At 46.4% G+C, this 26,596-nt stretch overlaps 2 protein-coding genes across 3 annotated transcripts in view; one reads left to right on the top strand and one right to left on the bottom strand.

Moving 5' to 3' along the window:
- The window catches only part of LOC146204280 (uncharacterized), a 54,853-nt gene extending 41,968 nt beyond the window's left edge, over nt 1-12,885 (top strand). The window contains exons 2-5 of the mRNA XM_084604660.1: nt 7,004-7,154; nt 8,208-8,215; nt 9,360-9,380; nt 12,768-12,885. Coding sequence (XP_084460786.1) covers nt 7,004-7,154; nt 8,208-8,215; nt 9,360-9,380; nt 12,768-12,885 — 298 coding nt within the window. The remainder of the gene's footprint in view (nt 1-7,003; nt 7,155-8,207; nt 8,216-9,359; nt 9,381-12,767) is intronic.
- A 1,305-nt stretch (nt 12,886-14,190) lies between these two features.
- Nucleotides 14,191-23,908, bottom strand: LOC146204281 (uncharacterized). 2 transcript variants are annotated; one of them, XM_084586374.1, is made up of 4 exons: nt 23,890-23,908; nt 21,171-21,231; nt 17,285-17,322; nt 14,191-16,042 (listed from the first exon to the last, which is right to left on the bottom strand). In XM_084586374.1, exons 2-4 carry the CDS (start codon nt 21,190-21,192, stop codon nt 15,653-15,655), a joined length of 450 nt encoding a protein of 149 aa, XP_084442500.1. In that variant the 5' UTR covers nt 21,193-21,231; nt 23,890-23,908; the 3' UTR covers nt 14,191-15,652. The 2 variants fall into 2 exon arrangements, with proteins under 2 accessions (XP_084442500.1, XP_084442499.1); XM_084586373.1 differs by lacking the exons at nt 21,171-21,231; nt 23,890-23,908 and having other exon boundaries at nt 17,285-17,347.
- Between the last annotated feature and the right edge of the window lie 2,688 nt (nt 23,909-26,596).

The following is a 26,596-nucleotide window of genomic DNA, read 5'->3' on the forward strand; positions in this document are numbered from 1 at the left end:
ATGTGCGATATATAGGACAGTTATTATATGGAAGTGTTCGGTTGCCATCTTAAAACACCGGAATTGCTTCTCATTGTGACAATCTTGTGGCTCAGAATCGGTCTGCAAGGATTTTTCAAAAATTAGTTTTAGAAATCACGATGCCCACTCGGCATATCTTCGTAAAAACTGGGATGGTATGCTGTCTGGCCCGCTTGTCTTTTTAGCATCCAAATTGAAGAGCTGCTAAAACTCACTGCTGGGTAATCATTTTGTCATTCCTTTGGCTGGTCAACATGCGTTCGAACGAAGGTTTGTGTCATCTTTGGAAGCGGTGAATTAATGCGGACTTAAAAAATGGACTAATGTGATGTACTATATGCTCTCTTTTTGTCAGCACCTGATTCTCGTATGTGATCTCCCCCGTTCTCTCCTTCGTAACGCTAAAGTATTTGCCAGTACTTTTGCGGTGACGTTTTGAGGAAGCGGCATATCATTTCATCGAATGACTCTTCTTCAGCTTCTTTCAACGCTTGCTTCAGCTGAGCTCCAACACGCAAAACTTAAATGCGTTTATTTTTTGTTTCACCTAGTCTTTATAGTTTTCGTTTTATATAAATTGTGTCCCTGGTAACCCAGGAACTCCGGCGCTTCGTCTTCATAACTCGAGTTGCAATACACCTGTCAACGCAGTATTGTATAATTAGCTTAAATTGCTACCACAACTCTTCGACTGTTTCAGAATCCTAGACAATTTTCAAAAGCATAAAAGGCAGATTCCAGGTAGTCAAGAATGAAGTTGTCGTCCGCACGTCTATAATCCCTAACGCGCACAGAGATATAAAGAGCCTTGAGCAATCACTGGCTGTAACTGGTATTGCAGCAATTAACAATCATCGTGTGGTCAGAGACACCATCATCAACGTTAAATGGGTTCATCTATATGCTTTGACACGAACACCAGGTACAACAATGATCGCGACTTGGGCGTTATTCTTGTATCCCTCAAAGACACCAGATAACAATCTGAAATTACTCCACTAGAGGGGCAGTCGTTTAAGCTCGATGGCGTCCTTAGAAATAACCAAAGCACTGTTCAGTGGGTTATATTATGTTTGTTTTTTCGAAGCTTTTTTCTCTTGATCAGAAAACAGGCATACTTATTCATGTCGACTGAAATCTTGTTGCCGCTGTTCAAAGAAAGAGCCCCCAACATCGTTACATCCAGTCATCTGTCTGCTTCACCGCACGGCTCCCATTGGCTTCACTGCACAGCGCTTTGTGGGGTTGCAGGTACTTTTTGGCGGAGAACGGCTGTATTGCTTGCAATGACAGTACAAATTCTTGGCCACATAATGTATGCGAATGGCATAAAGCGGTAATGGTACTTAGAACACCTTATTTATGGCTTGAAACATGAGCGTAGTGGCAGCAGGACAAAAAAACAATGATCCTTGTTGGGCAGCAATTGATGTTCTGGGCCACATTTTCTTAGTATTCGCTGTAAAAAATAAACCCAGGATACCTGACATCATCCAGAGCCTCACTCCTCCTACTATCATTCAAAAACTTTATTTTTCTACCGGTCACTTGCAAGCTCTGGTGACTGAGTATGGTAAAGAAAGATTTAAATAGCGTTGGCCTTTCAGTGCTTCTGGTTTTGTCGCCATTTTAGGTCTTTTACTTGTTTCATGAACTATATTCACAGAATGTATACGGGCAACGAAATCCAATCCGCTATTTCTGTCGATCTCACGTTATTTGCTCTTTTCAGCCGTGTGCCCTGAGTTGGTCGCAAATGCGTCAGAGGACGTTACGTACAAACTAATCAATATAAAAAGGTTTGGTTTGGTATGATGTCTGCCCAGAAGCGGCGTTGGGTATGAGAGATGCGGTAGTGAAGGCTTTGGAAATTTGGATCGCCTGGGAGGCTAGAACTCTTTTGCGTGCACAGACATCGCACAACACAAAATAATGAAACGTCAGTAGAGCCGTGCTCATTCCATCAGCAAGGTTATACTTATCCTACATCTATGACATGTTTCTTTTAGTACTTTCTTTAATTTCTTTTTTTCTCACTACACGTCCAGGCAAAACACATTTGTAGGTAGTGGGATTAATAGCCTCCTCTGAAAATTTATAGACATTTTCAAGCATTAAAAGCTCTGAATCATTCAGGGGAAGCACGCTCAATAGAGAGTACTATGCAAAAATGCAATGTAGGTCGGTTGAGAAGACGAACTGAAGAGACAGGAAACCTGGCATGAAATACCAACATTCGCCATCTGTACTCTAATACACAAAAGTTAGCAAACAATCACGAGGAAAAGAACATTTCTGGTTATTTTAGTCTTGATTATATTAATCAAACCATGCACCTTAGTCAAAATGGATGACAAGCCAGGTAGATAAAGAAAGGACAAAAAAAGTGCCTTTATTCGATCCGTCCAGCCCAGTTAGGAGGCACTGGTATTTTGCGGTCAACAGAGTGCAGTACAAAGCACACAGTGAATCTGATGGCTGAGAAACATCCTTTCAGTAAATATTAATACGCATGGTGACTGCCTTGCTAGTTCAAAGCGGGGAAGGGGAGGGGGAAATAAATTTTTATAAAGACATTCTACTCAAGGTGATCTCACCAAGGAGTACTGAAGTCAAAAGCTATACCTTTCTTGTGAATTCAATTTTGGTTTCAATATTAACTTGGTTAAATTTGCTCGATGGCATGGCCTGTCAGCCCCTGTCATCTCTTGACGCTGGGCCGAGACCGCGCAGCGCTATGTGTTTGGAGTAAGTGGTATAACTGATACCTTGTAACCACCTGAGCATTATGTCGGACCGATCGGCCAGCATTGAGGAACTCTGATATTTGCCGAGGTAACGCGATCGAGCCTTCATGTCAAGTGAGCTTGCAGCGGTACGATGTAAAATTACATCTATGATCCCAATTACACAGTACTGGTAGTTTGTGACTTGTCTGTGCACTCTAAATTTGTGTCTATCAGTCATTGTTTGTTTATGCTGCCAATCTACAAAGGCATGGATGCAGTCGCTGATGTTTAGCGCCCTAACCTTCCGCACGAGTTTATAAGATATAATAAGTTAACTTTTGGAAGGCACATGCTGTACTGGTGACCTATATGGTTTCTTACATCTGCACACATAATAGTGGCTGTGTTAAATGTTTACATGCTGCTTTTTCCTATGGCACTTAACGCAAGTACCCTCAAGAACAAGGTTCAAGGCGCCGGAGTTAAGATAATCCCTTAAACCTGGTTTTAGGTGCCTTGTGGATACTATAACATATGTACCGTCTTTGCCAAAAGTAACCGAGCAGCCCAGCCGGCCGGCGGAGCAGGCACGGGGCCGAGATGCGGCACTACCGTCGCCGTCGCTGGCCGCTGCTCTTGGGCGGCGAGTGTAAACTGACTGACGTAAGTGCTCTCCCTCGCTTTCCTTATTGGGATGATAAAAAGCAAGCGAGTATCATGTGCGGTACCTGATTTGGCTTCTTCAGAACGCTGCGCTAGTGAAGAAGGGCGCTCTGCACAGCATCACTCGCACAATGCTCCTTTTAGAGCACAGCTCTTTGTCGTCCGTTCCTGGGTTTCGCGTCGGCGTCGGCGTCGTCGTCGGCCTCGTAACCAGCTCCGCCCCCTTTCATCCCCCCAGCGCTAGCAGCGACCGACTGATACCGCTGGATGCCGCTGACGCCGCTAGAGAGTCAAGATAACGTGACTGCATAGAACACCGTCGCCGCCATGAAGAAAGAGGAGGGGAGGGTCCCCCCCCCCCCCCCCCCCCCCCCTGTTCCTGTGTGGCGGATAGGGTGCTCTTCAGTTGCCGACGCGCCGGTTATTTCACGTAGGCCCCGGCACGTCGACGAATACGTGACCACCTTCCCACGGCTAGACCTGGTTCTTGGCGCTGCGGAAGCGAGGGTATCATATTGTTTGCGTCGGCATCGGCGGCGTTGTCCCTGAAACCAACTCCGCAGCTGGGGTTGACTCACTATCGGTGTCACCAGCATAAGTCAGTCGCTGCTATCTCTTCCCTCCTCCCTTTATCGCGTTGTCCGCTTGCTGCGCGCGCTTCTGCCCCCATCGTTTGCCGCTGGGTGTACACGCCGCCCCCCTCCCCCCTCTTCCTGCGAGTCTCCGGTTATCAAAGCGCCGGCTCGAACTTAATTCCTTTCTTCGCTCCTCCTCCAATGCAACCCCTGTGCGGTGGCAATCAGAGAGCCAGATCGGTGGCGGCGGATTTGTATATGTGCACCGCCCGAGCCGAAATTGCCGCTGCCGTTCGCCACTGCGAAATTATCTGCCAGTTCTTTCTGAGCCATGAGCGAGACGACCGGTGGAAGTCCTCCGCCTGCTGCTGCTGCTGCTGCTGCTGCTGCTGCTGCTGCTGCTGCTGCTGCTGCTGCTGCTGCTGCTGCTGCTGCTGCTGCTGCTGCTGCTGCTGCTGCTGCTGCTGCTGCTGCTGCTGCTGCTGCTGCTGCTGCTGCTGCTGCTGCTGCTGCTGCTGCTGCTGCTGCTGCTGCTGCTGCTGCTGCTGCTGCTGCTGCTGCTGCTGCTGCTGCTGCTGCTGCTGCTGCTGCTGCTGCTGCTGCTGCTGCTGCTGCTGCTGCTGCTGCTGCTGCTGCTGCTGCTGCTGCTGCTGCTGCTGCTGCTGCTGCTGCTGCTGCTGCTGCTGCTGCTGCTGCTGCTGCTGCTGCTGCTGCTGCTGCTGCTGCTGCTGCTGCTGCTGCTGCTGCTGCTGCTGCTGCTGCTGCTGCTGCTGCTGCTGCTGCTGCTGCTGCTGCTGCTGCTGCTGCTGCTGCTGCTGCTGCTGCTGCTGCTGCTGCTGCTGCTGCTGCTGCTGCTGCTGCTGCTGCTGCTGCTGCTGCTGCTGCTGCTGCTGCTGCTGCTGCTGCTGCTGCTGCTGCTGCTGCTGCTGCTGCTGCTGCTGCTGCTGCTGCTGCTGCTGCTGCTGCTGCTGCTGCTGCTGCTGCTGCTGCTGCTGCTGCTGCTGCTGCTGCTGCTGCTGCTGCTGCTGCTGCTGCTGCTGCTGCTGCTGCTGCTGCTGCTGCTGCTGCTGCTGCTGCTGCTGCTGCTGCTGCTGCTGCTGCTGCTGCTGCTGCTGCTGCTGCTGCTGCTGCTGCTGCTGCTGCTGCTGCTGCTGCTGCTGCTGCTGCTGCTGCTGCTGCTGCTGCTGCTGCTGCTGCTGCTGCTGCTGCTGCTGCTGCTGCTGCTGCTGCTGCTGCTGCTGCTGCTGCTGCTGCTGCTGCTGCTGCTGCTGCTGCTGCTGCTGCTGCTGCTGCTGCTGCTGCTGCTGCTGCTGCTGCTGCTGCTGCTGCTGCTGCTGCTGCTGCTGCTGCTGCTGCTGCTGCTGCTGCTGCTGCTGCTGCTGCTGCTGCTGCTGCTGCTGCTGCTGCTGCTGCTGCTGCTGCTGCTGCTGCTGCTGCTGCTGCTGCTGCTGCTGCTGCTGCTGCTGCTGCTGCTGCTGCTGCTGCTGCTGCTGCTGCTGCTGCTGCTGCTGCTGCTGCTGCTGCTGCTGCTGCTGCTGCTGCTGCTGCTGCTGCTGCTGCTGCTGCTGCTGCTGCTGCTGCTGCTGCTGCTGCTGCTGCTGCTGCTGCTGCTGCTGCTGCTGCTGCTGCTGCTGCTGCTGCTGCTGCTGCTGCTGCTGCTGCTGCTGCTGCTGCTGCTGCTGCTGCTGCTGCTGCTGCTGCTGCTGCTGCTGCTGCTGCTGCTGCTGCTGCTGCTGCTGCTGCTGCTGCTGCTGCTGCTGCTGCTGCTGCTGCTGCTGCTGCTGCTGCTGCTGCTGCTGCTGCTGCTGCTGCTGCTGCTGCTGCTGCTGCTGCTGCTGCTGCTGCTGCTGCTGCTGCTGCTGCTGCTGCTGCTGCTGCTGCTGCTGCTGCTGCTGCTGCTGCTGCTGCTGCTGCTGCTGCTGCTGCTGCTGCTGCTGCTGCTGCTGCTGCTGCTGCTGCTGCTGCTGCTGCTGCTGCTGCTGCTGCTGCTGCTGCTGCTGCTGCTGCTGCTGCTGCTGCTGCTGCTGCTGCTGCTGCTGCTGCTGCTGCTGCTGCTGCTGCTGCTGCTGCTGCTGCTGCTGCTGCTGCTGCTGCTGCTGCTGCTGCTGCTGCTGCTGCTGCTGCTGCTGCTGCTGCTGCTGCTGCTGCTGCTGCTGCTGCTGCTGCTGCTGCTGCTGCTGCTGCTGCTGCTGCTGCTGCTGCTGCTGCTGCTGCTGCTGCTGCTGCTGCTGCTGCTGCTGCTGCTGCTGCTGCTGCTGCTGCTGCTGCTGCTGCTGCTGCTGCTGCTGCTGCTGCTGCTGCTGCTGCTGCTGCTGCTGCTGCTGCTGCTGCTGCTGCTGCTGCTGCTGCTGCTGCTGCTGCTGCTGCTGCTGCTGCTGCTGCTGCTGCTGCTGCTGCTGCTGCTGCTGCTGCTGCTGCTGCTGCTGCTGCTGCTGCTGCTGCTGCTGCTGCTGCTGCTGCTGCTGCTGCTGCTGCTGCTGCTGCTGCTGCTGCTGCTGCTGCTGCTGCTGCTGCTGCTGCTGCTGCTGCTGCTGCTGCTGCTGCTGCTGCTGCTGCTGCTGCTGCTGCTGCTGCTGCTGCTGCTGCTGCTGCTGCTGCTGCTGCTGCTGCTGCTGCTGCTGCTGCTGCTGCTGCTGCTGCTGCTGCTGCTGCTGCTGCTGCTGCTGCTGCTGCTGCTGCTGCTGCTGCTGCTGCTGCTGCTGCTGCTGCTGCTGCTGCTGCTGCTGCTGCTGCTGCTGCTGCTGCTGCTGCTGCTGCTGCTGCTGCTGCTGCTGCTGCTGCTGCTGCTGCTGCTGCTGCTGCTGCTGCTGCTGCTGCTGCTGCTGCTGCTGCTGCTGCTGCTGCTGCTGCTGCTGCTGCTGCTGCTGCTGCTGCTGCTGCTGCTGCTGCTGCTGCTGCTGCTGCTGCTGCTGCTGCTGCTGCTGCTGCTGCTGCTGCTGCTGCTGCTGCTGCTGCTGCTGCTGCTGCTGCTGCTGCTGCTGCTGCTGCTGCTGCTGCTGCGAAACGAGCTGCCAGAGCAGAGGCCCAGCGCCGTCGCCGCCAGAATCCAGAGGTGCGTGCCGCCGAAGCAGAAGCTTACCGTCGCCGCCGTCGAGATGATCCAGGAGTACGCGTCGCCGAAGCAGAGGCTAAGCGCCGCCGCCGAGAAGACCCTGCCGTTCGCGCCGCCGAAGCGGAGGCTCATCGCCGCCGTCGAGAGCAACCAGCAGTAAGCGAGGCTGAAGCAGAAGCTCAATCTATCGAAAAGGGGAAACAGCTTATTTGCTGCGCTCAAATTTCGCATCAGGAAGTAACGTAATCGTCGGTAATTTTTTGTCTGGCGCTGTGAGCTGCGCTCTTCGTTAGAATGCCTTTGCGTTTAATATCGGTACAGTGCTTCTGTAGTTGCAACGAATGGACAAATACATACTTTTCTACTAGTTTCGATTGTCCGGAAAGTATGGTGAAAAATTGATTTCGAAAACTCGACGCGCTTTTCCTGCGGTTCCTAGTCGTCTGTTCTGACCACTATCGGATTTGCTGTGACGGTAAGTTGAGTTGAAGGAGAGCAAAATAAGACTTCCAGCTGTTGCATGTGCCCCTCTTGCTGAATACCTTCTTTCCCGCTTTTGGTAATGTACAAAAAGCGCGTAGTCTTTTCCGCGTTGGTAATTACGTTCATGCCTGCTGCTAATCTCTTCGTTTAATGAGTTAAATGCATAAAAGTGTCATTCTTACACATATGACACCTATTTTTTCATTAAGTGTGGCCATTTCTTTATTTCTTTTACGGGAACACCATGCGACCCACCTAACAGCAATATGTTCTGGAAGTGAAATGAAATTCAAATACGCAGCTTTTGATTTGCACTGCGAAGTACTTTGGCGTTACTGTCTATTACCTAGTGACTTGATTGGTAGTTTACTACCCACTGGCAGAGTGGTGCATCGTTACTAAACTAGAACCTTCAAGTGCAACACAAGATGAAGCTTGCAAACCTGAGACTTTACTGAACTCCCAGGCTGCAAGGAAGGGGAAGCCTAATTCGGAGGGAATCTCAATGCAAGTGGAAGAAAAACGTCTTCGTAAGCATCCTTCGCAAGTCGTTCTTGGGAGATCATATGCTATAGAACGTTTACATCACTCATTCGGTATTGCCAAATATCTTTTTGAAGCAGTTGCCATCTCTGTTCAGATTTTCGGCATTCTATTTGGCTTTGCAATCGCAAAAACCATTAGGGACTTCTGTGCGTTAACAAGCGGCGCCAAAAATAACGAATTCGCCTCATTACATGGACACGAATAGCCGCACTAGAAGCAGCCTGAAATATCGCCTTGTTTTTATTCTCTCTATAGCTCAGCGAAGTGTCATCATAGCAGACTAGGAAACGCGAGAAAAACTAAACCTAGACCTTAGATATGCCCTGTCTGACTGGGCTAATACTCCAAACAAGACAAAAATACTACTTTTCGAATCACTTCATCTACGGGAGATGTGTACTGGGATTCAACATGCAAGGCGTTTTAACGAAGAGCACAGCTTCACGCTGCCAGCCCAAAATCAGCGTGGAGCGAGTTTTGCTGTGCACAGCGCCCTCCATGACTATAGCTCAACGTTCTAAAGGTATGAAATCGTATGCCGCACATGCTACCCGCTTGCATTTTATCATCCCAAGAAAGATAATGAGGGGGTATGCTTACGTCAGCAAGTGAGCAGCGGCCACCGACGGCGACCGCCACGCCGCCGCTCGGCCCAGCGCTTGCTCCGCCGGCCGGCTGGGCTGTTCGGTTACTTTTGGCAAAGACGGTACATTTCAAGTGGTATTGTGCAAACATCAAATGTCCCACAAGTAACTGTGTGATGAAACCCTTATATAACATGATTCAACTTCTGCAAGTCTGTCTAAGGGTTTGTCACAGCTTGAAAGACACGGTGCAGGCGTGGTTTGCATGACACCTTCACCATTTTACCTATAAAAAATATGTTTCTCCCGGTATTCCGCATGCTTGGTTATCTATAAGGCGATTGTGCAAATATGCAGATACCTTCATTTTGCTTGAAATGAAAGGTCTGTAATAAAATTGAAATCTTTTTAAGAAAGAAACTTCTTTCAGAAAAAAAAACATTCGAAATATTTCACCTAAATCACTCGAAATGCATTAATGCCTCAAATTTTCATGCATTTACAATTTAAGTGGCACCAAGCATGAACCACATGAACTTGTTGTAAAGCGTAATGAAACTTTGCGTATGATTTTAAATTATACAATCGCCAAGTTCCGCAATAGAATTCTAGAAATTAAGGCTCCTAGAAGAGTTTATAGCATCACGCATAGAAAACTTTCAGTGTCACTTAATAAAAGAGACCTCTTAGAGGAATGTTCTTTAAGAAAAAAAAAAAAACGCCGGGAGTGGTAGTGTGGTATGGATGCCAAGTAATTGCGGTATTTATGCACTGTCTTATGTGCTCGTTTATGTTCGTACTTTCTGTGCAACCAGGTGGTACATACCCTATTAGACATAGGACGCGGGATCGAATCACGGCCTCGGCGGCAGCTTTTCGATGGAGGCGAAAGGCAAGGCGCCCGTGTGCTGTGCGATGTCAGTGCACGTTAAAGGACCCCAGGTGGTCGAAATTTCCGGAGTCCTCCACTACGGCTTCTCTCATAGCCTGAGTTTCTTTGGGACGTTAAACCCCACAAACCAACCAACCACCCAACCAACCAACCCTATTAGACATCGTAGTGATAGGGACAAAAATTTCGGCAATTATTGCATTTCAGGAAATCATAACATTTTCGGAAGTGTTTTATTTGTTTCAGTTATCTCAAGGACAGCTGGTTTTATGCGATTATTTTGAACAGCTTGATTCTAAACACTACATAACTTTATAGCATACAGAAATACTGGAAGACATATATTTCCTGCAAGGTTGAATGGTTACTCAATGGTGTTAGGACTTCGATTGGGCCTATATAGGAGTCCCACGAGATATGGCAGAGTCAAAAAAGGACACAGGTGCGGAGGGTTCATATCGCTATTCAAGATGTTCCTACAATTTTTTGTCAGTACTGTGTTGGTTGATTAGTAACATTGCTGAATAATCTCGCCCATGCACCATTTTCATGACACCTGCCACAATTAGGGTATAAGGAAAGCGAAACTAAGAGTAACTGGAGTAAAGGCAAAACCTCGCAGTAGCAGCTCTCAATTTGAAAATGCCTAAAGGGCCATTCTAGTTTCAAAGTATTCAAAAGCCCGTTTCGGTAATATGTGGGGAACCGTTCCTCTTAACTGCTTCGAAACTCCTACTCCTCATATTTTAGGAGTATGTACAGCATCGTTTTATTTATACCTGCTGATACTTTCTGTGCAAAAACGTTCCCGCTAAGTAGTGGTTCCACAGGTGAAATCAAGGCTTGAGCACTCGGCTAACCGGTAACCTGACGCTCTCTGTTTCCTTACATCTCCCCCGAGCAGTGAGTCTTCAATTCAAAAAAGAGTCTGAAGGCCTTTATGGCAACGTAATCGTGCTCATAGCTACGCCCAGTTCAAGGCAAAGTCATTTCTCTCACCTCCAGCCACCTCATCCCTGTAAACATACTAATCGTATCCGTCCTCCTCACTGTTTGCCTCCACCCTGCTGCGTTTACTTTCTCGGGCGTGTGAATTCGTTCGAAAACGCTGGCCAAGTGGTACGCCAGGCTGGCTAAATCCTATTCCGATAAGAGAGTGCATGGTCACCTCTGGTCTGCAGCATCAAGCGGCTCATCAGGCTTAGTTATTAACTTCTATTAGCAGAGGATAGCGTTTGGTATGTTTATGATTCATTCTTAAGCGGGAAATAATAGCGCAAAAAGCAAGACGGGACGGGCGAATGGACACGGGCAAGCGTTAACTATCAACTGACACTGTATTGCATTATCAAGTACAAATATATACACTCCAAAAAAGTGCAAAAGCAAAGAAAAGAACAGTGATATCCTCATCCGAAGCGCATACTGAGCACGAGCCGGCCCCATCTGTTCGCGCCAAGAATTCAAGTTCTCTTAGGGACAAACATATAGACGGCGTGCTGACACATCCAGTCCCTGCTCACGCAATCTTAGACGATTCAACAATATCTCGAGTAAGTTTGTCGCGGTAAAAATAGATTACAACAGTTCCCTCGAATACCTGTCGGCAGGTAGGCTTATACCGCTGTCACATGGACACTTCGGATCGCGATCAAGTCGATTCGAATCGAGCTCGATGCTAGTCTGGCGTTGCTACACGGCGAATTCAACCATGAATGCCCACAATCCTGCTGCGCCGCCTCGACCGCGGTTGAGATGTCGCTGCCACCCTTGTTCGCAGACATTAGTCAAATATAAAAGTGAGGGTCATTCAAAATATTTGTTATAAAACATACAATTTTCAAATAAAAAACTTTGTCTTTAAATTTATGTGATTTTAACCGCAAATCTATGTTCAAACTCTCAACACCATGTGCATGATTTGGCAGTGGTAAACAAACATGCGGCTCGACTAAGTCCCAAGCCCGGCCATGTTTGTCAGTTCTAGTTCTCACATGTGCTAGTCGCCTGGTGCCATGTCACACACACACACACACATATATATATATATATATATATATATATATATATATATATATATATATATATATTGATTAAAGCAACCCGGGTGGTCGAAATTTCAATTTCCGGGGCCCTCCACTACGCCATCTATCATAGCCTGAGTCCCTTTGGGGCGTTAAACCCAACAAACCGACCAACCAATATATATTGCCGCGAACCATGTTAATTTGTTCTTATTCGACAGCCGCAGGCATGCGGTCTTATCATTGTGAATCGAGCGAGCGAATCGATTCTGTATTCTTTGCTTGTTCATGCTCATTGTCGCGAGACGCGGCTTTATCATTTCCTTTCTTGCGGCAGGTGATTCGAGATGTATCTCGAAGGATTCCAGCCACGCGCTTTTATTTCTACAATTTTCCCGATTATGCTAGTCACTGTCTGCGATTTTATCTCGATGTTTCTTAGCCGCTTTTAAATTGAGCGCTGACGAGTGAAACGGGAATTCTTTGTCCGACGACCAGAGAGCACGTTTGTTGCTATCGCCGCCGCCGAGTTGTGTAGTTCTTTTGCGGTCGCAAGTCAGCCCAATAAAGAGTTGATTTCAGTATGATTACGCCTGTCTTCTCTTTTGGTGTTTCCGGCCTTGTTACCACCACGTGACAATATATATATATATATATATATATATATATATATATATATATATATATATATATATATATATATATATATATATATATATATATATATATATATATATGGTTGGTTTGGTTTGTGTGGTTTAACTTTCTTCCCAAAGCGACTCAGGCTATGAGAGACGCCGTAGAAGAGGACTTCGGAAATTTCGACCACCTGGGCCTCTTTAACGTGCACTGACATCGTACAGCACACGGACGCCTTGCTCTCCGCCTATATATATAAATTACAAACATATCACGATGTTCATTGGGCGCGCAGTGCCATCTCTCGTGTGGCAATCTAACTTATCGATCGGAATCGAGTGGGCGCGTGTAGGACGGTCCATCTCAACCGTTGAAACTTCAATCACGATCGTTACCTATGTGTCCGTGTGACACCGGTATGCCAAATACCCGTCAACACAAACACTACTGACTTTCTTCACGTGCTCTTTCAGGCGTTCATTTAAGCGTTTGCCCGTTTGCCTGATGTAGAATTCGCCACACGACAGGGGAATCTTGTAGACCACTTCCTGCCGACAAGAGACAAAGGTCTTCCTGTGCTTGATAGCACAGCCTGTCTTGCGCTTCTCAGCACGGCAAGTCATTCTGCACCATCTCTACAATCTGTCAGGGGCCGTAAATACTACGTTCACATGTGACCGCAAACCTACTTTCCTAAGTTGTGTGAAACTTTATGTATGGAAGGTATCATAATTAACTTTTCTCTTTTTTTTTTTCTTTTTCTTGTCCACTGCTTTTTGTCACTCAATCGTGACGCTTCCTTCCTTTTGCTGTTCAGTATTCCTGCTACTGAAGCTATAACTGGTCTAGGAAAGCTCGCCGCCTCCAACCGTGCCACTTCCATGCCAATATTTTGATCTGTTGCATACCTGTACGAGGCACAGGAAGACCTTTGTCCCTTGTCGGCAGGGGGTGGTCTACAAGATTCCCCTGTCGAGCAGCAAAGTCCACATCAGGCAAACGGGCAGATGCTAAATATACGCTAAAACAGCACGTAAAGAAAGTCAGCAGTGTTAGTGTTGACTGGCATATTTGATCGAGCATTGCAGAGCGTGTGAGAGTAAGCCTCCCTTCCGACCGATGTTCGAGGGAACTGTTGTAATCTATTTTCACCGCGCCCAGCTGACTCGAGATATTGTCAAAGCGTCTAAGATTGCGTGCGCGAGCAGGGACCGGATGTGTTAGCACGCCGTCCATATCTTTGTCATTAAGAGAGCTTAAAATTACCGCGAACTATAGTTGCGCCGGCACAAGCTAAGTATACGTTTCGGGTGAGGGTGTGACTGTTATTTCCTTTCCTTCTGCATTTTCGGGAGTGTATATATTTGCACCTGATCATGCAGTAAAGCGTCAGTTGATAGCGCTTGGCCGTGTCCTTTGTACGCGATTATTTCCCGTTTAAGAACTTTATTAACACCCCGATGATTTTTCTCAATGCAATGAGAACGCGGCTGCATTGGAATTCGCTCCAAGCCTCCTGTGCGGGATGCGAGTGCTCTACCTCCACGCATGGCTGGTATCTTGACAGCACGGCAGCAGCATACTCCTTTCCTTCACGTCTTTGAAGACTGAGCGCATACCGCGAGCTTTTGTTATTTTTGTTCGCTTCTTTTGAACTTACATTGTAGCGGTGTCCTCACCTCGATTATACACTGCGCCGGCAGATGGAACCCACAGCGTGCTAACAACAATGTCATGTTTACGATGCCCCAATTTACTAAAACTGCTCATTTGTGTCGCCAAATAGTAATGGCAAAAAAGAAAACATGTTCTTCGCAATTTTAGTGCTCGCGTAAGACGATTACCGACTTAGTCCTTCGTGCAGGGCGCGAAAAGTATAGCTTGAAGCTTTCACATCCGCATTGAAACTCAGCTTGAAAATCTTGCACAAGAGAGAAACAGACAAGGCATGTGCTGCTATTTATTGGCAAGAAAGGGGCTACAATGGAAAGATGCCGTGAAAGGTGATCTTCGAAGGACGGAGTTGAACATGACAAACAACGTACGTCTTAGGTATGTACATAAACTCGACGCTGTCCATATGCGGCAATGCTCCTCGTTGGATATATATATATACATTTGTACGCAGGGAACCAGGCAACACCAGAATCAAAGCACAGCGTGCGCGATCTTTCACCATAAGCTCCATAGAAATGCAACTTGCAAAGACGCGTAAATGCAAAGGCAGGCCATTGTGCACATCCGCTAAACGAGGAAAAAGAATGCCCGAGAAATTACAGCTTCATGTGAAGCTATTTAATATAATAAGATTATATCATACTGGGGAGCTAATGCCACGTAATGAAATACCATATAAGATTCATGCATGCGAATAAGTTGAGCTAGGTTAAAACAGAGGGAAATTACCAGTGAAGGTAAGAAGGTGAGCAGAGGAATATTTGCATGGACATAAATAAGCACCCACGAACTGAAGGCATGCTACTTAAACCACATTTCGGCGAGAAGGACGAGGAGATCGCCTCTGGTTGGAAATGACAGTGAAGCCTCCGTAACGTCAAACTCACGGCAAAGAGAGAAGTCCAAGTCAGTTTCTAGACCAGGCCGCGCAGGTTCACATGACAGAATGCAAGAAGCACACACCTTTAAGGGGAAAGACTGGGCACTCAGTTCTGACCGAATAAGATCGACGCTTGCCAACACACGAGTTTGTAAGCGCACAAAATCAATACTCAATGCGAAAAATAACATAAACAGCACCTTTCAGTATCGCATAAGTTACGAGTGGGTTACACTGACTGGCCACACCACAGGCTGGAATAGTTTTGGCTTATAACGTGCGGAAATTCATGTACCGACACCAAAATGAAAAACGTCTTAAAGCTACTATAAAACTTCGATCACCATTCAAGAGCGGTGATAAGGGTTTTACAAGTGTCAGGTTGCCAGCATTAACGTCCGGGTCTAAAGTGTCTCGTGTGCATTTTCGATGAGAACAGCAGTCGCGGCAATAACATGGAGGCACAGACAAAGATGCCACTTGTAGGTGCGGACTGGATCACGGTTTCTCGAACCTCTCAATAGTTGTTGTTTTTTCTTTTTTCCCGCCTTTCAAAATTAACCTCCTGACTCATCGCGTGGCATCTCAATTCCCGTGTATCTCGACATGTCGCTTGAGACAGAATCAATGCACTTCCTGTGAAACGGATGCTGAACATACTTGGGACTATAACTTTTTTTTTTATTCTCGAGCATGGCCACAGTGCCCGATGCCGCTTTGTTGGGTGCGCGGAGTTGTTGGAGACGAGAGTGATAGAATTAACGTCTCGTGACAGCGAGCTCTGCGAGCCACATTAGACCAGAACGTTCATGTTGTGACCCCATATACAGGTCGTTGTGCGTGGGTTCGTTCTTTAAGCTTCATTGTGCGTCTGAAACGACTGCGCCCTAGGCCTTGAAAGCAGCCTGCTGGTACCGCGGAATGAGCGGTATGGCGCGAGCTACGTCGGAGTCGTCATGGAGGAAGACCTTCTCCTGGCCGATCTTGTCGTTCAGGTAGAAGAAGTCGGGAGAGCTTCTGCAAGGCACAGCGTCTTCGGGGAAGGCGCAAGTGAGCGAGAATTGGTTGAACACCGTCTGGTTGCCACAGAAGAAACTGTACTGCTGCACCTCGGTGCTGCCGTCATCCTTGGGAACAACGTTGCACACATGGAAGATCTGGCAGTTGTTGTCCACGTCGGCGAAGTAGCCGTTCTTAGCAGGACAGGTAAACGAAGTCTTCACAGAACCAACAATAAATTCGACACCATCCGGGAGCTCGTAGGCTGCTCGCTTGCTCTGCACAAAGTAAAAAATTATCCGTGCTTATCTTCAACATACGGAAAGCATGCGCATTAACGCCTACTCACGCTAATTTTTGCGAGTAAACACTGATTACCTGATACTTTACGAGGACGTAAACGTGTTTCTCTTTATTATTTCTTTTTTTTTTTGTGGCAAAAAAAAAAAAATAAGGGATGACAGAATTGTCGTAAGACCGAGCAGCGCTAACAGATGAGGCGGCAGAGAAGGCGGCAGACACACGTATCCAGTTAAAAAAATTCCTTCGGTATTCCATTCCAACTCGTGACGGCCACACTGAGAAAAACCGGTCGCCAACGTTTCGATTGAATGGCGGTGTAGCGTGTCCTTTGGTCTTTGCCCCAAAGAATGCGACGTCGACGCATGTAGTTTACTTGCGAAATCGCCTAGTAATGAAGACACGCCTATTTTTTTTTAGTTTTTTCTTTAAGCTCCGCGTCCGTTCAAACGATCTTTTTGTCTTTATAATGCTATTATATATTGATAAGGACACCAGTTGTCCCCATTGTCCACTTGTAGCAATGGTTCACATGAAGTGTGAGGAAAGCACCTTCAGGGAGTAAACAGCGTTTGCATACGAACGTCGGATGGCAGAACAAAAGCCATTTGAAAAAATTGTTAATTACATGTTGTGCTCTAGTGAAAATGCTTTTAATTAAACGAAAATGAGGCAAAGCTTGCAATCTTTCAATTTTACTGCCTTCTTTGAGTTCTACTGTCGCATTTTTTTTTTTTTTACTACAAACGAAGAACAAATTCCTGTAAAGTATTTTCTGCCCTTAGAAACACAGTATGAAAAATTTAGTGTATCTAAATGAAAGCAGGGAGCTACATACAGAAAGTGTACAAGCCGACTAGCCAGCCTAAGCAAGATCGATTAGGAAGAAACTGAATCGTTCCACCAATCGAGAACTATTGCTCACTGTGTACATTACAAAATTCCCCAAAATTTGCTCTTTTAAACTCCACGCAACCTTCTTCTGCGGTTTACACCAAAGTAGTTCGTGCAGTCCTGAAATCTTTTTGATAATAGATACGTACGAGCGCCTGTTAATTGGATATCAAACTACATGGATAGAGACCTGATCAGTAACAGCCCAAAATATTAACAGAATATGTTGTGTTCAACCCGTTTCAATACAATCAAAAGCCGCAATTTAGCTGGGGTCGTGGTATGAGCCCTTCGGTAATGTAGTAAATCGCTGTCACGTTACTTACCCTTGGTAGAGCAACAGCCACGGCGATAAGGGCAACAACTGCAAAATACAGAGAACATTTCATGCAGCCATTATGACCACCGATTAAGCGCGGCAACTTGCATAGCTGGCCTGATAAGTGTTCAAGAAAAACGTATCTGGCATCAGCTGTTATTTTGAGCTTCATAAATTTACGCGTGTAGCTGCTACATTGCCGAAACGACCTTCTTCGCTGTGGAGAGTTTTTTAATTGATTCACGCGCTGCATTTTGCGCCTGCTGTAATTTCATAAGTTGCTGTTATGAAACACACCGAACATTCATTCTTACAGACATGAAAAACTCACGAAAGCTTTGTATATTGTGAGCTCTTGTGTATATACGCAAATGTGTATATGTATACGCAAATATTGTGTATATTTGCGTATTGATGGGGTGAACTGCTCGTCTTGGCACATGTCTGAAAAGGCAGCAGTGCCAAAAAGGCAAGGACTGAGACGAGATGACAATACCCTTTTGACAAAAATGTGCAGTCTGCCAGGTTTTGTTCTTGTTCATGCAGTCCGACACAATTTGCGTGGCCAGCGTTGTGAATTTTTTAGGAAAATGCACCCTCATCCTTGTCGGCCACAGCTTTAGACTTCTAAGGGTGCTATAGAGAGCTCTACAACAGGACTCTGCGGTGAACCTCTCAGGGTGTGTATTTTCGACAGAGGCGTACTTGTTTTCTTTTTTCTTTAAATTAAAAGCAACTTCACTTCTTACACTGATTAATTTATAGTGAGTACGAACGACTTGAGAAGAGCAATTTGCACGGTGTTTGCATTTGTATGCATTGCCAGCAGAGAGAAATTCTCATGGCGCGAGATATGTTCAATATGAAACGCCTAACGCCCTCCGAAGGCAAGAGTCATGGCAGTGTGGAGCGAAGCATCTTCGTGGCGTCCGTCTCTCTTCTGTGCTTGTCTTTTGCACTAGTTACCTTGCGAAAGCTTCATCATTTCTAGAATGAATAAACTTGTAGATGCACACTCCTCTTGCGCCATTAATTTATGTTAAATCAATGCCCGTGTATAAAGTAAAGTTTTCATTGTTACTCGTTTATCACCCCGAAAGGTACAGCACAAGCCTCGGGGAAATAAATACCCTGTCACCTGGTTTCTTTTAAGACGAAAGCCTTTAATGCCTCATCGTTGTCGTGGACGAAATGCGTCCCGCTTTTGCGGCGCCTCTGATAGGTTGAGACGTCATGACGTCGTGGAGGTCTCTACCAATCACAGAGAACCACCACAGTATGCGCGAATGCATGCCGTATATGGCCATATGCCAATCAGTGATCAATTACTGATCAAATACTAATTGTTTTAATTAATTAGGAGTTAATGTCTAGTTAATTAGAGTAGTTACTGACTAATTAATGCGATAAAGTAATGATTAGTTAATGATTGATTATTGATCTAAACTTAAACCTTTCTAGACGTTGTGTAGGCAATGCTTTCGCCTTTCACTACTTTAGTAGCTAAAGTCCCTCATAATTTTATTCGTCTCTTGACTCTTCAGTACCTCTTGGCATTTGTATAATTGTATTATTGTACTTAAGGCCTGAAACTTTTCCTTCTACAAATCCTAGCAGCATTCTAGATGTAGAAAAATATACTAAATGACTGTCAAAACCTGCATCTCTAAACAGTTACCAAGATAACACGGTTGGTAACCTTCATGTTACTCATTCTTTTAGCAACAAATGTATGACTATACAGTTCGTTATGATCTTAGCCTTAAGGGTGCCCCACGCGTAAGATCTGTGGAAACTGGCGTTCTTGTTGTACATGTTGCTCAAAATTAAGTTTTACAGATTTCTGAAAATTAGCCTCTAGGGGCTGCGTGAAATCCACCACTGCAAATATATGTGGCCAGGGGGTACAAACTGAGGGACTGATTGCCCCCATCAGATATATAATTAACTGACATCGATTAATGAACATTTTACGTTGTGCAGAGTACTTCACCACAGCTACATTCGGTAGATTTTTCCTAGCATGCATGGGTTCCATGGGTTCATGGAGGGGCCAATTGGCATCTATTTCTTTCTGGCTTTATGCGGCGTTTTGTTGAGCAACCGGAGAAATAGATAACCGTTTCCCTTTCACATGCACACATGCACCTACCAAAATGGAAGATATGCCCGACGCAACTGCTGCGTGACACTAGGGAGGTGCTTGGCGTCGACTGACGTCGCTTCGCACGCATGCGTGATTATGCGAAAGCATTGGAAGCGTACGGGACGAAATCTCCGTACGCGCACGCTCGAGCAGAATTCTATCAAATGGAGTAGTCTCGAAATGCAACCATCTCTGTGTTTTCAATATACATGCATTCACGATAGCTGCAGTAGATAAGAAGTTCATTATTGTGTTTTAGTTAATTGGTTGTCTGACGACGAAAAAGACCACAGGATTTCGTACACCCCAGACTGCATAACTTATGCGCACAGGTAGATTTCACGCGCCAATCAGCGCCATACTTATGAAATTTGTAAAGCTTAATTTTAATCACGCACATAATTTTGTATTTCACATACAAGCCTCTGCTTTGCGAAAAAGAGCTAATATTAAATAGCCTGAGTCCAAAATCCGAAACAATGCGTAGTTTAATAAGTACTCCGTTGCCTATGCTTGGGTTTGTGCGTACCATGATTGACAGCTATACTGCAGTCAAGAAAGTTGTCATTTTGAATAATAATTCGCGAGTTCCACCCGGTTTCATAGTTTCGCTTCATATTATGTTTTCTCGTTAGTTCAGCGATTAACGCATTCCGTTTTGTTTCCAACGCCAAAGCGAATATGCAAACATAGACGTACGCACTCAACTGAGACGGTACGGCAAATCAACTCTTTCAAACTCTTTCGAAATGCTCTCTTCAAGCGGAATGGAAATTGGTAACAAATTTTGTGCTTGTCACAGGGCCATCCAGTGAACGAGGCGTACATTCATTTGTCACTTCGCGATGGCAAACGTTTACATGCAACTTAAAAAAAATATTGAAGGACGCTTAACATTCACTTAAAGGTAGACACGATAGCGCCTTTAACACCTTTTCATGCCCCGAATACCTGGCCTTGAGAGACTGGCACATAGTTTTACGGAGCGTTAACATGATTAGATGGTTTGGCTTTGGCTGAAAGTAAGGCCTAGTATGTGTGTCACTTCTCGGTGGGTGCCTACGCTTACAATGAGAAAGGATACAATTGGAGGTGCATATATGTCTTGATTTCTAATACCGATCTCAAACTAGCCTCCAACTTGAATGGTAGATAAATGGTAAACAGGACGCAACATGGTATGGCACTATCCTGAATGCTGTACAAAGAATGGTTGCACGATAATTTTGATACGAAATCAGGTGCGTATTTTTGCGACACGCTTTTATTAATTCTGGGTTACCGGACGGGAACGGCGACGACGACGCCTTTTCGTCCGAAAGGGCTGTACACGATTCGCGTCAAGTTACGTAGCACAAAACTGTAGTTGAAAATGTTACGCCCAGTTCGCGGCTGATGCGCACTAGAGGATTACTTTGGTTTGGAGCATTTCCAACATCGCGGAAATAGCTTGGGTTGAATGTTTTCCGCTTTCGAAGCACTTTTATCTCTTTGACCTCGCTATGTTTGCTTATTTTCGCCGTGTGCAGCTTCTTGTAGTAAGCGCAAGTATCGGTACGTTCCCTCCCTGCCGACTAGTTGGTAGGATATGCGCCTTTCATACAGCCGCGATATTTTCCACATATACTGACTTTAATTTTGTTTATGAAAGATCCTCGTTCTCCTATAACGCGTTTATCATCATCTGTTTAGTGACGCTTTCATATTTGGGCATTGGCAAATAAATATAGAAGTTTCGCTGGCTTACCTGCCACAGCAACGTACTTCATCTTGATGATTGTTCAGATACGGCGACTGAAACGTAGGCACTGCATTTTTAAGAAAGAATTGTTTACACGTCAAGCAGTACAATAACACTTGTAAAGAAGGTGAATTCATTCTAACGTCGTAATAACCATTAACAATGCGCTCACTCGTTACTTGCTAAACAGTGCCGCTGGCACCCATTTTCTACAGATGCCTTGAAAAAAAACGTATGATTTCGCGTCCTAAGACACGTGGTAGATGTGCAACTTTTGCAGCAAATGCTTAAAGGTCTTTCGTGGGGCCCAACTCTGACAACTGAATGTAATTTAAACCCGTGGGCTGCAATCGGCGTGCTTATCACATTCCTCACATAAACGCAAGTGAACGTGCAAGAAATTTGTAACTTCTCAAGCGATTATCGTCGTATAAAAAGCTACAAATCAAAAGTAGAAACGGCAGGTATGCTGAATAACTGATAAAGAAAGCTCCACATTTGGCCTGTTTCATTCATTAGGGCAGCCGAATTCGTCCCTTCGACCACGGCTATTACGACGAAAATAAAAAAAAAAACTTTCCTGATCTAGTGTTTATTGCTACATGCGTAGACGCCGGGGCTTCTATTGTGTAAATAGCATGACTAAAAGACAGAAAATTTCCCTAAAATAGTGCAACTACATTAACATAGGAACAAGTAGACAGGTAGGCCTTTAAAAATTGCTACGCACTGACGTCCAGGAACACGACAGTAAAACTCACAGCCGGCTGCTTGAAGTTTTGCGTTTCCTGTGAATGCAATTGCTTCCCTTTCTGCGTATGAGAGCACAACCTTTCTATGCGTAATCGACATGACTATGCGAAGCAGGCTAGCGCCGTTGTTTGTGAACATCGGCTGAAAAGTTTGAAACTGAAAGCTACATCCGCGACGGTTTGTAGCCAAGAATCTGGAATTTTTTTTTTTAATATTATAGTAGTACACGTCACCATTTAATCGTCAAAATGATATTTCTTGACGCTAAGGTCCTAATTCCAAAAGTGTAATTATTTTGCCCTCTGACCACGGGCTCAAAAGAGCTCATACGCAAAAATGAAAACGCACATAAGGAGTACAGAAACTCTGAACAGTGGCAGTTTTAAGCTAAGAGCGTTAAAATGAACAAAGGAAAAGAAACATGAATAAAATGAGACTGTTTCCAGTTTAAGGAAATCGTAAAAAGGCATTGTTGAAACCAGTTCTTCTGTACCTGGTGCAAAAACAAAAACAGCAAAAATACTCATCTCCAGCATCATACGTTCTGCATCCAGGGCATACTGGCGCTCCTAGCGGCGCCTGCTTAACGTGAGCGCTCAGTAGGCAAGCAGCTTGTACACACAAAAGAAAAAGCGAGAAGGAAACTACACCTCGACCCTCGCTGTCGTGATTCATCATAATAATCTCACCGAACGAACCATTACGGCCATTGGCCACGGCTTGCTGCAAGTTCCGTGCGATGTGCTTGGATTTATTATGGCACTTTGGCAACAGCTACTGTGCATCAGAAAGCGTTTCTTGTTGCACGGACGTTCGGTGTGGTACTGAAAAAATCATTGTGCGTGAAATTAGCTAACCTTCCTTGGCTGCATAAAATTTTCACTGGAGTTTCCCCACAAATCCTATTTCCCCACTCACAAAGAGTTTCTTATTTTGAGTACTATGGGTTTAAATGAAGCAGATGCAGCCTCATGATTAATTCTCTTACGAGTTCTGACTGTTTTTTTTTTTTTTTCAAACAGTCGCAAGATTCTCCCTGGACGATATGTTATTTCCAAAACACGAGCTCGCCGCACTAAAAACAGAACACTATTTTTGTGTCGACAGGACTGCTATTTAATTCATGGGCCAAAAATGGTATTATATTCCTTGCTTAGTTGCAGGACTAAGGCGCGAATCCATTAACAGCTAGAAGATCACCAGTTAGCCGAAGCGACGGGCTGCTATGCAGTTAGAGGTGACTTGCGCCATATCGCGAGTGCAAATTTCGATTTACCTCGTTGCCAGTCGGCACAAAAAACAGTGGGTATGTGTATTTTTCCGTAGCAGTTCAGAAGAACTATTAAGTCAGCAAACCCTAAATGTCTCCCAGCCCCTCTACCTTCCCACTACTTCAGTGACAAAGAAAAAAAAAAAGCGAGATCCACATAAGCTTTATTAGCTAATTTCCAATCATAACTTTGCTAGCAGATTAAGGCATTCTACGATATCAACAATGGCACATCTATATACCATGGAAGAGAGGCATAAAGAAACACCTAACACAACTGCGGTTTTTCACGCGCACAAAATAAGGGCTCTAATCACTAGCTGTCATGCACTGTTATCACATAGATGCTTGTTTCTCGCTTGTGGTGTCATCCTTTATAACGTATACACGCAACATTTTCCTGACAGCTGCAGTGATTCTCGATCGGAAGCAATCACTGAGAGAAACGCGCAGTCAAGGAGGCATGGTCATTACATAGGGTGACCCGCGCTGTTCGATTTGTAACTCGCTTGTGGAGCATTCATTTGCATTAGACATGTCAACAAAAAATGCACTTCGCGAGCTAAAGCGAAAGCGAAATGAACGGCGTCATGGGCTCTTCTCATGTGCGTCATGAAAAGCTCCCAAAACGACTGGAGAGCCCAGCACCCGGGGCCTGCTACGACTGCGGCTCAGGCAAATTGCAAGGAGCAATCCACTCACCGGTGATGGGGCGGACGTGAGGACTGTGCGGCATGCATGTGCCGATGAGATCCCTTTTATACGAGCTAGGTGAGGGTTCACTTGAAAAAATGTCGTCATTCTCGTTTCCGCTAACCTTCCAAAGAGCCGCCTCCCCCAAACGCTCCCCTCTCCGCGCATACTCATTGCTTTGCGCGATCCATCCTTGGCCTAACCAGGTGCCCTATTGGACCCTGTGCCCCTGAAGAAAGTGACTTCCCCCTCTCGGTGCTCCGGAGCGGCTCGCCGCGCCGTTATGCAACACCCTTCTCCGTCCGCATGAGCAAATGCGTTCCCGCCTCCGAGACGAAACCCGTTCACACGCTAACTCGACGCAGCGGCTGCTTCCGGCGCGGTATCGGAGACCGGCTCCCGGGACGGAGAAGATTTTGTAAGAGACAGCAACATTCTTGCCTTTTTTTCTCTCCCCATGATTGCTTTCTTTTAAATTCCCCGAATTCTTTTGTGCGCAGGCGGAGCAGCTGACACGTTCCGCACTGAACCCGTGAAAATGGCGATTAGAGGTCGAAGGCTTACGCGATGCTTTCAGGTGTCTGCAACTCTTCACATCCTCCGTGGCAGGTCAAAAGCCGAACAACCGCGTTGCGTTGGTCTGTCGCGCCGATCAGGGCACAACGAACAGACGCAGTCGGATCAATTGTCCCACGTTTTAAATACAAAATGAAGTTGAGGGGGCGAGAAAAGAAGCAATTGTATCATACTGAAAATGGTGCCCAATAAAAATATGACATTTAGTTAGCAATTTTTGGCACGTTTGACGTTTTTAATGCGAAAAACTTTTGCATAAAAGTTAAATATTGTGTTGAAAGCAACGGGCACCCATTACCATATCCTGAGTGCCTAACGTACGCCATAATTAAAAACAAAAACAGAATCCAATGACCAACAAACCTCCTAAGTGATTAAACAGACATATTTCTAGCGCTTCTTAGACAGGGACGAAGGTAGAACACAGACACTACAAACGCTAGACATCAACTGAGTTTATTGACAGTCAATCTGTTAAGTCTAAATACCAACTCGCCCAACTTTCTGCGTTAAACACCTAAGTGATTCCAAGCATTATGAAGCTATGGCACGCAATAAACATTAATCCAAACATGCAACAGGTCAGCAACTTTAATAGAAAAATACTAGGTGAATTATTTAAATCTTCAGCAGTGTTCGTTTCCGGTTGCCAAGTGATGTCATAGATGTCAAGTGTGACGGCTCTAAAATCAGGTGTTGGCAGTATTTCAACATTGTGAGGTGTATGACAAAGGCCGGTGACATAAAAATAGTTTTAGCTTTCCCCAGTTGCTCATAGAGAAACAACGCCTTTTGTATCCATTCGTTTCGCAATTTTTCGCTACGCAAACGAAAATCACAGCCGCCGTAGAGTAGATCACGAAAGTTACGGGCAGGTTGATGCACCACGCACGTTCTTAACCTCGGAATGATATTGATTGTATTTCTACATACTGGCCTATCGGTTGCTAAGACGAACATGCGTGCACGCGCTTGTCTCACTGTTTTGATACGAAAGTTTCACTACGCCACGTAAAGCCAAGGTCACCGTGCCGGGTGCAGGTTACAACTGCGCATGCATCCCGTCTTCTTCTTCCCTGCTGTCGTCTTCTTGTTGTCGACTTCCGAATATGCTTGCTTCCCGTCTTCTTCTTCCCTTGGCGTCTTCCGAATCTTCTTCCTCCATTTGACCGTCTTCTTGTTCTGTAAATAGAGCTTTACCACGTGTAATCATTAGTAATGAAGCTCTCGCTTAGACACAAGGTTTAATCAAGCTAAATCATCAGCAATTTCTTTTCTCAAGGCCTTGTTAACACATAAGGATGTGAGAAAAGTTACTACGCTTTGAGAAGCTATATAATTGTGTTATATTCGGTGGCAAGGCAGTAGACGGCATTCCAGCGTGTTGATATCGGTTTGATATTCACCCCTGCACATTGTTTCGTATGCTACAAGGCCATTTTTCTCACGCGCCGGCTCCTCATTTAAATTGTCAAAAGGACGTGCACAGAAGAGAAGGAAAACATCGCTGATCGGCTTCGTGATTTGTGGTCGGATTCTCATTCAGAGGAAATTTCTATTCCGTGCACACTTCGCAAAGGCTGACCCGACCGCGATTGCGAGCATGTTCGTTTCGTGCTGAACATTTTGCACGGCAGGGTTTCTTACCTTATGTTTTTTTTTATTGCTGCTTCCTTCCTAGTGCTCAGTAGTTTTGCGAATGACACATCATCCTCAGATTTCCTGACCTGAAAAAGGTCTTGAATGAGCGAGGCACAATGTAACTTGTTAGTGAATAATGGGAGATCGACGAGGTTCCTATAAGCATTCAAACGACAATGTTGAAAGAAAAAAAAATTAATTGAAAGAGAAAAAGAAAGGCATAAATAAGTCTGACCTTATTGTATACGCTAGACATAATTCCTTCTAGCTTTTACAAGAAGTCTAATATCCAGTGAAACGCGGACTAGAAGCATTATTGGCGCATAGAAAGATGCTCAGGAATGTTATGTTCTTTCCAGTTTTCTTTTTACCTTGTAATTTTCATCCCCTCATCAGCCCAGCTCAGTTATTGTACAAAAAGTCTTAATTGCTGTTGCCTCCAGGTGATCTTCAATCCCTACCGATGGTCGCCATAACCATGTAAATTTCATCACATCAT

The sequence above is a fragment of the Amblyomma maculatum genome, chromosome 1 (genome assembly GCF_055883805.1).
Source record: "Amblyomma maculatum isolate TAMU_Amacu chromosome 1, ASM5588380v1, whole genome shotgun sequence".
Lineage (NCBI taxonomy): Eukaryota > Metazoa > Arthropoda > Arachnida > Ixodida > Ixodidae > Amblyomma > Amblyomma maculatum.

Bases quoted from the DNA above. Each gene is read 5' to 3' on its own strand.
- LOC146204281 (XM_084586373.1), bottom strand. From the start codon at position 17,347: ATGAAATGTTCTCTGTATTTTGCAGTTGTTGCCCTTATCGCCGTGGCT. The intron at 16,043-17,284 runs GTAAGTAACGTG...TACTTTGTGCAG, and splicing joins TGGCTGTTGCTCTACCAAGG to AGCAAGCGAGCAGCCTACGA.